The sequence below is a fragment of the Erpetoichthys calabaricus genome, chromosome 2, assembly GCF_900747795.2.
Source record: "Erpetoichthys calabaricus chromosome 2, fErpCal1.3, whole genome shotgun sequence".
Lineage (NCBI taxonomy): Eukaryota > Metazoa > Chordata > Cladistia > Polypteriformes > Polypteridae > Erpetoichthys > Erpetoichthys calabaricus.
In genome coordinates, this window is record NC_041395.2 from 231,112,584 (window position 1) to 231,129,719 (window position 17,136).

The following is a 17,136-nucleotide window of genomic DNA, read 5'->3' on the forward strand; positions in this document are numbered from 1 at the left end:
TATCAAAAGTGTTGTTATTTTTCAGGCTCATTTGCTCGGTCACATGGCTGTTTATGCTGTAGCTGAAGTTAGGTGATGACTTCTTTTCTGCTGATATTCTTTTCTTTTATGTCATCAGACTCTTCACAATTGCAAAGTGCACATTTTTTGAAATTCCTAAAGCAGGTCCCAGAACTGGTAGAATATAAGTGTCAGTCTGCTGATTTCATGGTTTAGTATTTGATCAGAGAATGTTAGCTCCTCTTTGCAGTTTTTGAGTATACATTTTATGGTATATACGAATATATGACATTATCAACCATTTTTTAGAGCATCAATGATTGATAAAAGCATACTTTTCACTTGCTTTGGAAATATTAATGTTATCTATTACATGTTTTTGAAACTGAGAGTCATGCCTCTTCAAATTCCTCTCATAGAAATCCCTCTGACAGCATTTCTTGTTTTTTAAAATACTTTACCTAATCTGTAATCTGTATCAGTCAGTTCTACTATACATCAATCAGAATCTACTTGTCAAGCAACAAGTAAATGGGAAAAATTCAAGAATCTAAAATAATATTTTTGTAAAGCATGCAGTGATTTGGAGTTTCTAACATTTATTCACCTTTGTTCCTGTTCCAGCATTCACAACTACAGCTATAGGTAAGTGATATTTTTAATACTGCATCATCTTAAATATTACACATGGTTTTCAAATTCAGCTGAATTTTTTCACGTGATAAAGGCACTAAAACGTCTAACTGCTTTGTGAAAGGCCTTTACAATGGGACTGTTTTGTATGAAGTGAAGTAACAAATAAGTAAGAATATTGCACATGGAAATAAATTCAAAATTGAAGGAGAATCAAAAGTGTTGTCATTTTTCAGAATTATGTCAAAAAATAGATTGACAGATCAAAATAATAATAAATAGATTGACAGATCAAAATAATAATAATAAAAATGTTTGTAAAACGCATTTGGAGTTTCTAACATTTATTCACCTTTGTTCATGTTCCAGAATTCATGACAGCTACACGTAAGTTGTGTTTATTTATTTATTTTAAATTATCGCATCATTTTTATACTGATTGATATATATGGTTTTCAACTCCAGCTGAATTTTCCTATATTCTGATTTGAAAATGGCATCTCACATGATGTCACTAGATGTATTAACTAACAACAAAATCTCTGGCTTTATGTAAATAGAATAGAAAATTACAGCACTTATGAGGAGAAGAAACTTCAAAATGACAATGCAAAGATGTCAGAAAAATAAAGATACATTTTTAATAGAAGGAAAGTTGAACCAATATTAAAGAACTTCCAAAAATGTTCTAGAGGTACAAAAATTGGAATCAGATAAGGGTAAGGCTGTTTTTACATAGATAGATAGATAGATAGATAGATAGATAGATAGATAGATAGATAGATAGATAGATAGATAGATAGATAGATAGATAGATAGATAGATAGATAGATAGATAGATAGATAGATAGATCTTAATTTATTCTCAGGGGTAATTTGGCTTTTTACAAAAGCTTAATAAATCAGTAAATATTTTTGTATAAATAATATTATTACTTTATGACAAAAAACTATCTCAAATATAAACTAGAATGACTGTACACCAGATGTATTGCCATTGGTGTATAAGAGCTCCAGTAGTGTTTCTTGACACACTTCTGCTAAATAATCCATTAGCTGAACGAGCACAGTGTTAGTGTGTCTGAGAGAGGATATGCTGCCTTATTCATAATGGCACTCAGTTTTGTTTTCATTTCTCTTCTGCTACTACCTTCAGAGAATTAAGAATGTGTCCCATAACTGAACCATGAGCTTGTTGATTCAGTTGGCTTTCTTATATAGTTCCTCTGTTTTACCAAACCAGTCCAGCTTGTCATTGATGTGGACCCCCAAGTACTTGTAGCAATGCACCACTGCTACATCCACTCCTTGAGTAGTGACTGGACCTAGAGGTACTTTGTTGTGGCAAAAGTCAATAACCAATTCTTTGTTTAGCTGATTGGTAGTTGCAGACAATTCTCTTTGCACCAAGAAATAAAGTTCCCCACCTCACTCATATACTCTACCTCATCCCCCATATCTTTATACATCATAAGTGCAGAATCATCTGAGAATTTCTGCAAGTGAAATGACCTGTGGCTTCACGTATAAATGGTACGTACGCACAAAAATGTTGTGTACGCCCATTTCCCTGCTCACATCACGATGTATAAAAAGTAAACTTGCCATAAAGCCACGCACATTCTCACAGCAGCTCCCCACCTTGCGTACCCACGTTTCTCCATGGTTTTACAAACTGGTGGCACCCAGCGTCAAAACAGTGGTACCGTTCCTGTGTGGTTTCCCTTTCTTTTTTAGATTCACCTCCATGATGTGGGCTTTTTAAAATAACACTGAAATTAACCACATATCGTTTATAAATTTAAGGCATCTGATTGTAATCAACCTGTGACACTATAATGGTGCATGGAATGGCCAAGCTGTTCCAAATACCATTGCTAATTTAGCGTTGTTACTCTCAGTGCACCACTCAGAATATTTTAACCCATTGTATGTGTGTGTGAAATCACAGCTGCACAGCAGCTGACCGGAAGGCTCTACGACCAGTTGTGTCGAGAGCATAGAGGATTATCAGGAAACAGCTTCTAGCACTAGAGGACATTTATAGCATATGCAGCCTCAGGAAAGCCACCAGAATCTGAATGGATTCCACTCACCCATGCCACAACCTATTTGAACTTCTCCCATCCGGCAAACACTTCAGGGCCTTTCCTGCATGGACCTTGAGGCTCAGAAACAGCTTCATCCCAAGAGCTATAAACACACTCAATCAGTCCATCAAGTGCTCCCAGTAGAACTGCTTGTATTTATAATTACAATTACCTCACTGTAAACTTGAACTACAACTGTAATATTGCACAAACCGAGCCACTTCATGAACCATTTCCACTATCTGCACTATATGTACATGTATATTGTACTTATGCGTTCGTATTGTATATTTTTCATTTTTTTATCGTATTATTATCATTATTTTTACTGAGCTGGGAAAGATGCGCAGCAGGTTAGGGTGATAAAGGATAAAGATGGAAACATACTCACAAGCAAGGAGAGTGTGTTGAGCAGATGGAAAGAGTACTTTGAGAGGTTGATGAATGAAGACAACGAGAGAGAGAAGGTTGGATGATGTGAATCAGGAATATAGTGAATCAGGAAGTGCAATGGATTAGCAAGGAGGAAGTAAGGGCAGCTATGAAGAAGATGAAAAATGGAAAGGCTGTTGGTCCAGATGACATACCTGTGGAAGCATGGAGGTGTTTAGGAGAGATGGCAGTGGAGTTTTTAACTAGATTGTTTAAAGGAATCTTGGAAAGTGAGAGGATGCCTGAGGAGTGGAGAAGTGTACTGGTGCCAATGTTTAAGAATAAGGGGGATGTGCAGGACTGTGCTAACTACAGGGGGATAAAATTGATGAGCCACAGCACCACAGATGTGATGTTTGCTCTGAGGATGTTGATGAAGAAGTATAGAGAAGGCCAGAAGTGTTGTGTTGCATCTTTGTGGACCTGGAGAAAGCATATGACAGGGTGCCTTTAGAGGAGCTGTGGTATTGTATGAGGAAGTCGGGAGTGGCAGAGAAGTACGTAAGAGTTGTACAGGATATATATGAGGGAAGTGTGACAGTGGTGAGGTCTGCGGTAGGAGTGATGGATGCATTCAAGGTGGAGGTGGGATTACATCAGGGATCGGCTCTGAGCCCTTTTGTATTTGCAATGGTAATGGACAGGTTGACAGATGAGATTAGACAGGAATCACCATGGACTATGATGTTTGCTGATGACATTGTGATCTGGTAGTGATAGGTGGGAGCAAGTTGAGGAGACCATGGAGAGGTGGAGATATGCTCTAGAGTGGAAAGGAATGAAGGTCAGTAGGAACAACACAGAATACATGTGTGTAAATGAGAGGGAGGTCAGTGGAATGATGAGGATACAGGGAGTAGAGTTGGCAAAGGTGGATTAGTTTAAATACTTGGGATCAACAGTACAGAGTAATGGGGATTGTGGAAGAGAGGTGAAGAAGAGAGAGCAGGCAGGGTGGAATGGGTGGAGAAGAGTATCAGGAGTAATTTGTGGCGGGTACTAGCTAGAGTGAAAGGGAAGGTCTACAGGACGGTAGTGAGACCAGCTATGTTATATGGGTTGGAGACAGTGGCACTGACCAGAAAGGAGGAGTCAGAACTGGAGGTAGCAGAGTTAAAGATGCTAAGATTTGCACTGGGTGTGACAAGGATGGATAGGATTACAAATGAGTACATTAGAGGGTCAGCTCAAGTTGGACGGTTGGGAGACAAAGTCAGAGAGGCGAGATTGTGCTGGTTTGGTCAGAGGAGAGTTGCTGAGTATATTGGGAATAAAGGATGTTAAGGATAGAGCTGCCGGGTAAGAGGAAAAGAGGAAGGCTTAAGAGGAGGTTTATGGATGTGGTGAGGGAGGACATGCAGGTGGTTGGTGTAACAGAACAAGATGCAGAGGACAGAAAGATATGGAAAAAGATGATCTGCTGTGGCAACCCTTAACGGGAGCAGCCAAAAGAAGAAGAAGAAGATTATTATTATTTTTATGATATTATAATTATGTTATTTTAACATTTTATAGGAAAATATGTTGATGAAGGATTTGCATATTGAATCTCATTGGACCATTCAATGACAATAAAGGAATTCAGTTCAATTCAATAGAAGATAGGCGTATTTACAGATGAAGATGACTGACTTCTAAGTCAATTTATGAGGGACGCTCAAAAAGTTTCCGCACTTTTATATTTTCGTTGGAAATAGTGAAGGCAGGAGGAGTAATAATTGGTCGTGTCTGAGAGTTTAATGTGACTAGTTCTGTCTAGCAAGCTGGCTGCCCTTGCAATTTAGTATAAGAGTTGTCACCCTGTGGTGAAGATGGCTGTGAAATTCATCTCCACATGTGTGCTCAGTATGGGGATAAAGTTCTCTCTTGTAGAGTTGTCTATGAGTGGATTGAAATGTTCGAAAATGGCCATACTAGTGTGGCGGATGCAGAGCACTCCAGACGTCCAGCTACAGCCATGACCATGAGGAATGAAGAAAGATGATGATGTGAAAGCAGCAGTGCATCAGATGGCATTATAAAGTTTGTATGACGCTGGGAAAAATTGCATCACAAAGGAAGGTGACTATGTAGAAAAGTGATGAAATTTGATTTTGAAATTCTTAATAAATAGAGTTAAAAAAAGTGCGGAAACATTTTCAACATCCCTTGTAGATTTCCAAGAGCTATCCTCTTGGAGCTGTGAGCTGTTAGAATACTAGGATGTATACTTGATATTATTTTTAAGATGAAATGCATTGAAGTATGTATATTACACTGTAGAGATAAATTTTTATCTTCATTTAAATAATGTATACTGTTAAAAATTAAACATGTGGGGGCATGGTGGCACAGCGTTAGTGATGAGTTGGTGCCCAGGGCTGGGACTGTACATTTCACTCTGACTGCGATTTATTTAGCGGAAGTGTGTGGAAGCTCGCTTATGCATGGTTTTGTGCATCTGAATTTTTTTGTGCGCATGCACATTTCCACTTTTGCTTGTATGCCATGTGTGTATTCTAAGCTTGGGATTATACATGAGGCCCCTGGTATTGTGTTTATAGCTCGAGGGGAACAGACTGAAGAGAAAAGGAGACACAGCTCTTGAGTCTCACAAACTGTGGTCCTCTGAATAGATAGTCCATTATTCATGTATCAATTTCACATGTCATTTTTAGATTATGTGTGGTTTTGCTGTGCTTGTATATATTTATTGTTGTGATAGAGACGTCATGCTGCTGCCATTTTGATGAGCTTGTCATTTCAGTGGCCATTTTTGTTGTTGCTTGATTGACTGTGACTCCAAGCTTGTCATGTTTGACATCATAGTGCCAGCATACAGTATATAAAGATGGCACCATAGCCTTCAGTTATTCTAGTTTTCAGTTTTCCTAAATAAATCCGTGCTGTGAGTGCTTGAGTGTTCTTTCATTAGGAATTTATTTTTGGCTAGTTTGATTCCTAAATTCTGCTTAGATTTTTGACTTTGATTCTTTATTTGACCCAAAAACTACTTAGTTTGGTGATCTTGTTAGTGTTACTGGATTTGATCTTTTCCTGAGCTTGCTTTCCCCCCGTTTAGTCTTTTAATCTTCTGGTCACTTTATTTGCAATAATTATGGCACAGACTCTGCCCATTTCTAGCAAATGCAAACTCTAATAATAAACAACGTGATGGTAAGGAGCCTTGCTCAAGCCTGGGAAAAAGGAGCTGAAAACATGGGCTTTATTGTGGAACCTGTAAGATTTTGATTTACTAACTTGACCATATGCAGTTAGAGTGAGTACCTGCCTGACTAAATTAGCTCCTAAAAGAGTACTAAACAGCACAGTGCTGGCAAAACAAAGATAAGAAAAGAAGCACTAAACAAAAACAGTGCTCAAAAGCTCTAAGTTGAAGAGTACAGAAAAATGACTCAATATTCTAATGAAACAGAAGGTAATTGGACACTAATAAAACAGAATCTGACTTGCCAAATAATGTAAATGAACAAATAAATGAGATAATGAACCATGCCCACTAGTCTTCTTAATTTTATGAAAATCTCAGAATGTATTCATATATTCTTGCATATTGGAAAGAAATAACAGAGTCAGGAACAGTAAATAAAAATAAATAGTAATAGAAGCAAACAATGCTAGGAAAATGCATTCAAAATTGCTGATGCATTCAACTGTTGTTGTTTTTTGTTTTTGTTTTTTGAGCCTCTACAGTCATTTCTATTGATTTTTGAATTGATTTATTACGTTATTCAAATAGTTATTTATTTTTATTGTTATTATGATGATGCTATTGCAGCGCCATTTCAGAATGGCTTTTGTTTGTGTCTGTAAATATTTTGGACTTCTGTTGTGTGACTGCAGCCTTGTTATTTGTACTAAAGATGCTTATCACTTGCTACATGATCATCGGTGCAGCAATGTGTGATATTATCACAAGATCATCATTCAAGATGGCCACACAATGTTATCCTAGCTTTGTGATAATTCTAAACAACCTCACAGAACTTTCTTAGAAGAAAATTATGAAATAAACTTTTAAATCCTAATTTGATGACTCACAAAATTGGCACACTGCTATTAGACTGGACACCTATGTTTTTTTTATAATTAATTATTATGTGACAGGATGCTTTTAGTATATAAAGTTGTAGTAAATAGTTATAATTAGCAATGTAGTGTGTAAAATATAATTTCTACTTAAGTGTGGTGACACTGCATGTAAGGAATGTGCATCTAATACAAGATGAATCTGTTGTTTTTTCTTCTTTATGTAAATAAAATAATCATCATATAATAATGTAATTATAGCATTGATGATTAATGTTATTTCAGAATAGTGAAATAAGAACATTATAAATGGCAAAATGAGATTAATTAAATATTTGGAAGTGTTGCATGTGTTAATATTTAATTAACTATGTTTTTTTTTTTTTATTTATTGAAGCGTACTTAAATGATATATTCATTCCACTTTCAACAATAGGTTACACATCCCAAGGAGGAGGAGATTCTTGTAATGGCCTTTGCTCTTCGTTTGCTGCAGACTGCTCATGTGAATATTCCTGTGTCAATAATGGCAACTGCTGTCCTGACTTTTGTGACTTTTGTTCTTATGTTAATTTTGGTAAGTTTCATTGTTTACCATAAAGTTATTACAGAAATTAAACATTACAGCAGTAACATTATTGATGTAGGTTTGTCCAGAGTTTGTCTGTATTAATACATTTAGCTGATTATTGCTTCATTCTTCATTAATTAGCAATGCTTTATTTTAGGATATTGTGAGCAGTCAACTTCCGCAGCAATGATTTCAACAGGTATGTCTACTTTTTTACCGAATTAGAGTACTTAACGTTTCAGGTTTTAAGTTAAATTCAGAACTGTAATCCATTAATATACTTCATAACAAGATTAATATTTCTTGTTATTTCTAATGCCCAGGACAATTTTTAAAGATTCTATATGAAAAAAAACAAACATTCACATAGATATATAGATAATGAGTATCAAATCACCGATATATAGATAGATAGATAGATAGATAGATAGATAGATAGATAGATAGATAGATAGATAGATAGATAGATAGATAGATAGATAGATAGATAGATAGATAGATAGATAGATAGTGCTTGTATATGGAGTTTCTAACATTTATTCACCTTTGTTCATGTTGCAGATACCATGAGTCTTTCATCTATGCGTAAGTCTTGTTTTTTATATAACATCATCTTTAGAAGGTTACACATGGTTTTCAACTTCAGCTGAATTATTTCTTTTTTCTTTTTATTGATTTTAATTAAAACAAATAACAATCTATACAATCAAATCAATTTCTTGTTATTTCTAATCTGTTTTTCAAGCATTGGTGATCTTTTTATTCAAAGTGTGTAATACATTTTATAAATTTGAAAATGTTCAAGAACATTTTAGAAATTATTATTAAACTGAAATGATCCAAGGTTTAGGTATATAAAGAGCAAACATATGAAAATGATACCATTTAAGTTAAAGCCTTTAATTTAATTCCCGGGTGTCATGTTTAATGTTATTCAAAAAATGACTTAAAAGGGAGATGATTCTTCTCGTAGGAGTAGAGCATTCTGAGAATTTACATAAAATGCTTCATGCTCTCTAGTTTTAATTTCTTTTATCATATTGTCAAAATACTCTTTAATTTGTAATCTTACATAAACACCTTTTTATGAAGCAGAATAACATTATATATTCTTCCACCACCAGTTACCCCAGGATCCTGCAATGGCTTTTGCTCTGGGTGGGCTGGAACCTGCTCATGTGCCGCCTCTTGCATTGAAAACAATAACTGCTGCCCTGACTTCTGTGACTACTGCTCCAATGACTATTACAATAATTATGGTACGTTTTACAGTTTATTATTCTAATCATGCCTGAAGATTTACAAGTGTGACCAGGGTTTAAAACTCAATGTGGTCTCTGTTTCTGCATTGAGCTTGCATGTTGTCTTTGTACCTATATGGCTCTTTCTCCAATATCATAAAGATGTGTCAGTTAGGAGAATTCAGAACTTTAAACTGGCTCAATGTGAGTGAGGATGAGAGTGTGCTACTCCATTCATGGATGGCTTTTCCCTTGCAAATGATGATCCCAATGTAGGCTTCAGCTCCAGGCATCCCTAAAATAGGATTGAGCAGATTAAATGATCTGATGAATGTCTAAATTATTATTAATGTTGTGTTTTGACTGAGATGATCACTTTTGCTAGATAGAGTCACTGTGAATGGTCAGTTTTCCTCTGCTCTAATATCAATCTCTTTATTTTAGAATACTGTAACTCTCAACTAGTCAGTCAAACAGGTAAGCCTTGGCTATTAAGTTAAACTTTACAAAGTTGTTGCTTTATTATTAAAGCTTCACTGTTCATTTGACAAGATGGTGACAATACCTGCATTACATTTTCTTATTAAAATGTTACATTTTTGTAGTGTCACAAGTTTACCTAACTAGAGACTTTAAAGAGGAAAGGCTTTTTGATAGACAGATGTTTTTATGAAATACATATATTGCTTAAGATTGAACAGTATGAATATGTATAAAGGTCATTCAAAACTTCTAATTCTGTTTTTGATACCACAGCATCCTCTGAAAAGTGATGCTTTCATTTTTAGTTTGCTATCCTTAAAATCTTTGACAGTTATAATTTTATTGACTATTAAATTACAAAAGGGGTACACTTTAGTCTGATTAAAGCAGAAAAACACAAAACCATCTAATTCAGCTATCATCGTAGAGGCAACTATTCACATGGAATCCTTTAATACAAGGTTTATTATCACTACTTTGTCACCAGAAATCACACTTCACACTTGGGCACATATACTGTACAAGTCCTGGGGAACACTGTGTCTTTCTTATATTACTACCACAAACATCACTCTTTGCCAGTTCCAAAATAACTATGACATTTGTACACTTCTATTCTCACATTTTGTAACAGGCCCAGTCACTAGAGAGCTGTTAAAATCATTACAAAATTGTACATAGGACCCATTACAGACAACACTGCCACAAAGCAAAATTAACCTAAACGTAACAAAGTAAAATACAAGGCAATTTATTTTATCATTTGTTAGTACTTGATCACAGACTCTTTTAATATAGCTTAGGAACCAGTGCTTGACAGTGTACCAGTGCACTCTAGGGCATACTCTCACTTATTCAGTCACACCCAGCCAAAAAAGTGCAGACCCATAACTCCCAATTTTGGACCATGAACCCTGTAGTGGCCTGGAGGTCCTGTAGACTTTTGCTATTCTTGTCTTACATACTAATGAGATAATTAGGTGTGCCTTTGTCTGCTGGGTCACTGCCTTGCCAAACATACAATGGGAACATTTCATTCTCTCCTTATAGTCGCATCTCTCTCTCACTTTTCTAGCATTACATAAGGACAGATGACCCCTTGACTTTCCTTGACATGTGTAGGACCTCTGTTGCTGCTACCGCCAGTCCTTGCTCTCTCTTCCTGTTCTTGAGGTTTTGTGCCACTTTCATAGATTTCTTTTGCCAATAGGGTGAAACCACTTCTCTGAAAATTGGAAAAACAGCTGACACACTTAGGGGGAACATGCAAACTCCATCACACTGACAATGCCCAGGATGATTTTTAAAGATTAGAATTTATAAAGATTAGATAGACAGACAGACAGACAGACAGACAGACAGACAGACAGACAGACAGACAGACAGACAGACAGACAGACAGACAGACAGACAGACAGATAGATAGATAGATAGATAGATAGATAGATAGATAGATAGATAGATAGATAGATAGATAGATAGATAGATAGATAGATAGATAGATAGACAGCTGCTGCACAGGATTTTAAATGATCGACACGCAGTGCGACAAGCAGAACATGCAGCTCGGCAGCAGCAGCAGCAAGACAGCAGCTGATCCAATTGCATCTCTTTAGAGTGCGTTCAGCACCCCCTTCACAACGCGAGCAGCAGAGCGCGCCCCTTTGAGGAGGGTGGGCGAGCAAAGCAAGCAGGGGGCACAGCCCCTAGTTGTTTATAAAGAAATAATGAATTCTTGAGTAACAATGATGAACTTGTGAGAAGAAGGAATATGCTCTAAGGTTTGGATTTGAAGAACTCCATGGGTCTGATAAGTTCTGATCCATTACAAATTGTATAATTATTTTTGCAGTATTAGATGTTATTGCCACTACAGCTGAAGACTTATCCAGGTCTAGATTTAAAACACAATTAAGGTCTCCACGCATTATAATTTTATGAGTGTTCACATTAGGAATAGATGTGAATACATTTTGGATGACATCTCTATCATCCACATTAGGTACATAAATATTCATCAGAATCAGTTTAGTATTAAATAAATTGCCCATCACCATGATATATCGCCCTTCAGGATCACATATTACGTCTGACACTACAAATGGGATAGTTCTTTGAATTAATACTCCCACACCCCTAGTTTTCTTTGTATAGCCGGAGTGAAAAATTTGGCCAATCCAACACCTTTGCAACTGAAACTGGTCCTTACTTCTTATGTGAGTATCCTGTAAAAATACTGTCTTGGCATTTAAACCTATTAACAGAGTGAATACTTTCTTTTTCTGTAATTCATGATTGAGACCTTTGACATTCAAGCTCACAGAGTTCATTGTTTGGTTATAAAAACATTGCTTCTGAACTTTTGTTGACATTTTGTAGTCTTAAGAGAAGGTAGTACATTTTTACATATAATAGCTTTGACCTAGATGTCAACTTTTTGCCAGGTGTTATGGCTATGAAGCCTATTGTTGTGATGGCATTAATGGTTAATGGGGTAGAAAGGACTTAATTAAAACGGAGTAGACAGAAAATAAAGGTTTATCCCTGTACTTTGCCATGATATATGTAAGCACATTTGAGAAAGAAAATGTGAAATCCTTAAATCACAGATGTTATTATTCAATCAAGTATTAAACTATTTCATTTATTAATACTTTACAATATTTTTTGGAGCTCAAAAGTAAAAGAGAAAAGATGCCGTCAGTGGCTCAATTAACTAAGGTGGTTGCTTTTCAAATTCTGAGCGTAGTGCTAGCCCGAGTTCAATCCGAACTAAACACTCACCATAATTAATAAAAATTAAAAAAATAATCTCGAGTGAAATCTTTATAATCAATTTGAACTAAATAATTTTGAGAGATACTGTGGAAGGATCGCATAAGAGATCTGTTCGTGAATCATCCCCACTTAGAATCGCCATCAAAATGCGATGACTAATTGCGTAAGGCAGCTCACGTATTTACATTAATTCATCTTCTATTCATCGCCATTTGACGTTCATGAACCCCTCCATTGAATAAGGTGATAACAAACCCACTGTGGTAGATCAGGTTGAATTTGCTCTGCTGCACCAAACATTCAAAGGTGTCAATCCGGAGCTCATCAGAGAGGCTGAGAGACACGGCGCAGATCAGTCACCGGCACACTGACACACAGACAGACACGGGACACTCCAAGGTGAGCAGTGCATGTATCAAGGTCGGCATTAAAGATCTTCTTGAGTGCTGAGGTAACAACAAAAAGCAGCGGGACAAACACATCTGGACCTGCTGCCGAAAAAGCATTTGCTTTTAACAACAGCATCCGTCCCTCGTGAACACATCTTCAAGGTCCGGACAGGCGATCAGGAAGAAGTTGTCTTAGTCACAGCACAGTGCAATAATAAAACATTTCCTAAAACATATAGTTGTCCAATCTGTATCATTCCTAAGCAATCTTCCAGTTATAGAGGCGCAATCCCAGTTACTAACACATTTATCGTGTAGCTCCCCCCCCCCCCCCCCCCCCCCAACACTCAAAGTAAGAACACATTCCACCTTATTAATTTAATATTTAAAATTTTAAAACGCTAAACCCGCCATCAACAACTACAATAACAGTTGAAATCGTCACTCAAATATTTTTTTTTTGTTATAGACATAAAACAAGATGCCCATTTCCATTTGATATATCTTTACTAGTGTTCTCGCCTTGCTCGCTCTCGGTCCACGGTGGAATTTGCTGTTAAATGGAAAAAAAGAAAAAGAAAAACAGACTCTTTTGGGTCACAATTCGTGGACGTGGGACCCGAACCCAAGCAAGCCTTATTATGGAGCGGCAACGCTACCGCTGCACCACTACTGTTTTCGGCAGAGGGGATGTATATATAATGCATGTTTTGTATGTATGTATGTATGTATGTATGTATGTATGTATGTATGTATGTATGTAATGAAGACAAAAACAATTATATATAGATGTATACTGTATGACATACGTTCAGTGTTGCATGAAAACGTTGCATGAGGTGAAGAATGGATATTTATGAGAGTATTATAGTGAGAGATGTGTTGTCACCGTATTACTAAAGCTCTTCTTTGCAGCATTATGCATTCTACAAGTCAGAATTTGTATGATGTATAATTTATAATTTTATTTTTTACCACAAAGTATTATCGGGCACAATCATTTAACATGTATGGATCATCCATAAACATTCATTTCAATGGGAATTCTGTCGAGTTTTTGAACTCTGTTGATGCCATATGTACTTCAAACATGAGCTCGTCAGCACCAAGCAGACATGCACACTGGAATCATCAAGCTTGGTTAGAAGCACTGAGCAGACATGCGTACTAAGATTGCATCATGACGGAGCTCTGAAGCCTCAGACATGCGTAGTACTGAGATCATGACGGAGCTCTGAAGCCTCAGACATGCGTAGTACTGAGATTGGATCATGATAGGGCTTCGAAGTCTCGAGCAGACATGGTCACTGGTTACTGAATCTTTGTGAAGCCTCAGCACACTCAAAGGCATTGACCTCTATATTTTGAGAGTCTATCTGACACTTAACTCTCTAGTTATATTTTGTAATTCGTATTGACATTACACACTTCACTTAATATAGTTAAACTACAATTCAGGTAGTTGCTGAGAAGTAATTATTGTTCTTGTGGTTTGCTGTGATTTCCTTTGTCTGATATATAATGTCAAAATATATATTGTCATATATCAACTTTATATATATAAAAAGATTAGGTAAATCGTGCAACCTTTTTATGGAACGCTTAATTTTGTTCAAAACCGTACGTCATATAGTATACATCTATAAATATAATTTTTTTGTCTTCATTAAGAGAATACAACAATGATACTCTCGTGTCAATTAAACCAATTTAACGTGTATATGTCAAACAACATATTTCCACATCCGCCGCAGTAAGAACAGTAGTAGTAGTTCAGTTGTGCGAAGCTCGTTAATTATCCTGATTAGGTGGCTCAATGGTATTGTAACTGTCTCTCAGTAAAAACACCAGGGGTTCGCGTCATCGATCCTCCACTTGTGAAATGTTTTTTTTCAATTCCTCCATTTAACAATATTTTCAGCTTAGACGGATAGCGAGTGAATCGAGCTGTCGAGGGAAGGTTGGGCTGCCGTAGTCGGGCAGGGGGCACACGTCCCTAATTATATTGTGTATGTAAAGAGTTTCACTGTAAAATGTAATAAGCTTCATATTTGTGTGTTTGGAGACCCTGGTGTCGTACTGAATTTGTATTGTAGAAAAAAAAAAACTACTGTCCAGCATGCCTAAATGTGTCTTTTCATTTCTGATCGCTATACGGCACTACCAATTTAAGACAATTCGCTATAAACAGTTTCAGCCAATCAGCGCCTTCTAAACATGCAGAATGACAGTGTGAACCTTTATTGTAGCAGTGCAGCATTTTCATTTCAGTCAGTCATTGTCCTTTTAGACTATTTACTGTTACGTGCTGCTTGAGGTAGCGTTTATAGTACAACAGGTAGCCTACGTAGTTCTTAAATTGGTATTGAAATGCACACACAAGTCTCCTAAATTATTTATTGAAATGCCTACATTTACAGTGTCCGTTTTAGGAAATCGTAGTTTTTACTTGTTCCTGTTATTAGGAATTACAATTCCTCAGTGTCACATATTATTTGTTACTACTCGCGAGTCCCGCATCATTGAGATTCTGATTTATATTCTGTATAAGCAATTTTTTTTAAAAGGAACGTTAATTGAACTGACTATAGCTGACTTGTCATCTTCTTAAAATGACTTTATTGATTTGATGTTGACAATCATAAGGTCAAAAACCAAGGAGGATATGAGTTCGCATGGACTGTGCTGTTTCTTTTTTTTCGTGACATCGCATCAGTAGAGAGTGCGTCAAGTTAACAATGCATTTTGTCCTAAATGACAGCGCATACGCTTTTTAATATTTCCTAAAGGCCAATGTGTCTCAGTTTGCTCATTAATATATTTTGACAGTGTATTTTAGTGAGAATGATTACAAACATATTACCCATGTTCATTTCCCATGTAGATATGTAACGTTTGGTGAGAATAAATAAAAAGTAACAACAGATATAATAGTTGTGTTGCATTGTTTATGATTAACAAAATTCATTGTTTATCTGAAATGTTCTACTTATACAGTCGATTTATTCCACTTCTGAAGGTGTACACTGTCGGTATTCTCCATTGCAATTGCCCCAGAGTGTAAGGTGTGCCAGTGCAACTGAAGGGTGGCAGACGAGCTCACGTAATGGGTGACAAGGCACATCCTCACCCTGATGCCGAGGCTCTTGTCATGAATATTCCCATCTTGTGCTTTTTCTCGTTCCTGCTAGTTTACTATTATTATTGGACACGTATGTAGAGGGAATGTGTGTCTTATTTTATGTCTATGAAAGGAAGGACGGTAAAGTCTTGAATGAAACTGAGTGTTGATGCTTTGGGTGACACGACAGGTGAGGAGCAGGGAACGTTAAACGTGACAATAACAGCGGGGGATTGTGGGACTGGAAGATGGTTTAAGAATACAGAAATGACAAAAGCTTAGTCTTTCAATAATTCTATTTACATCAATGATTTACTCTGTTGTGCTGCAGTTCGGAAGATTACTTATTCCCCCATTCCCCCTCGCGCAGCCTTTAATAAGATGCATTCAGAAGAAAAGGATGTTGCTGACAAAGTCAGGTGCTTTTTTGAAAGTTTGGCTCCAGATGTGCTTATCCAGCTGCTCCTTCTTGTCAGTACTTGAGTGATCTTTATGTTCACCTCTGGATGAATTCGCAAAGTTTTCTTTACAACTTTGTTGTCTCATTAACGCAAAACTCCCGAAGCTTTCCTAAAATTGCAGAAGACAGTTGTGATTAGTTATGCAACACACGCTTTTACTCACATTGCTTTTTGGAAATCAATAATACAAATCAGCTACAGATCTGGGAATCACTGAATAGTAAAAACGTTTAATGAGGAGTGTCTTGCGCATATACTGGTGTAATGACCACGTCGGCTTTAGTGAAGCGTTTCTTAGCCTGTCTGATATGATCGACATGGGGTAGAGTTGATTCTGGATTGTTATAATACGTGCTACCTTACGCAAAATATGCTCATTAATTTGTTACAGATTCTAGGTGGACACAATTCCACACCAAGGAAAAAGGTGCCCCATGTAAATCGTTAATAATGTCTCCAAAATATATTTGTTAACTTTCAGACAAGTACTACTTAACTGTTTTATACAAAATCCTTATTTCAACATATGCGAGCCCCAATTAGGATTTGAACTTAGGTTAGCGAACCTTATCGCTGTAGCAAGAACAACTGCTTTTACGCTTTGAGCCAAAGCACTTTAAGAGACTAGTGAATGACCAAATCGATTGCTGACTGCGCAGATATCAATGACGTCATTACGCTAGCATGACTCAAAATCACGTGACGGGCACATTTGAAGCAAGCCTCGAAGCGGCGCTTCGATCTCCAGTGCTTCGAAAGCTCGACACAGTGTCAAAACCTGAGTATTGAGCGGCCCATCACTAGTAAACACTATACGCTCGTACGGATGTTGACTATATGAGTGAGGCACGTCGACTCAGACGGAGAATAGGAGACGATTGCCCACAATCCCGCAGTGAGAGAGAGAG

The 17,136-nt window shown here is 36.8% G+C and overlaps 1 protein-coding gene across 1 annotated transcript in view; it reads left to right on the plus strand.

Moving 5' to 3' along the window:
* LOC114645556 (keratin-associated protein 5-3-like) overlaps window positions 1-17,136 on the plus strand; it is a 69,351-nt gene that overhangs the window by 37,435 nt on the left and 14,780 nt on the right. Inside the window, exons 12-13 of the mRNA XM_051922597.1 lie at window positions 7,582-7,761; window positions 7,913-7,954. Coding sequence (XP_051778557.1) covers window positions 7,582-7,761; window positions 7,913-7,954 — 222 coding nt within the window. The remainder of the gene's footprint in view (window positions 1-7,581; window positions 7,762-7,912; window positions 7,955-17,136) is intronic.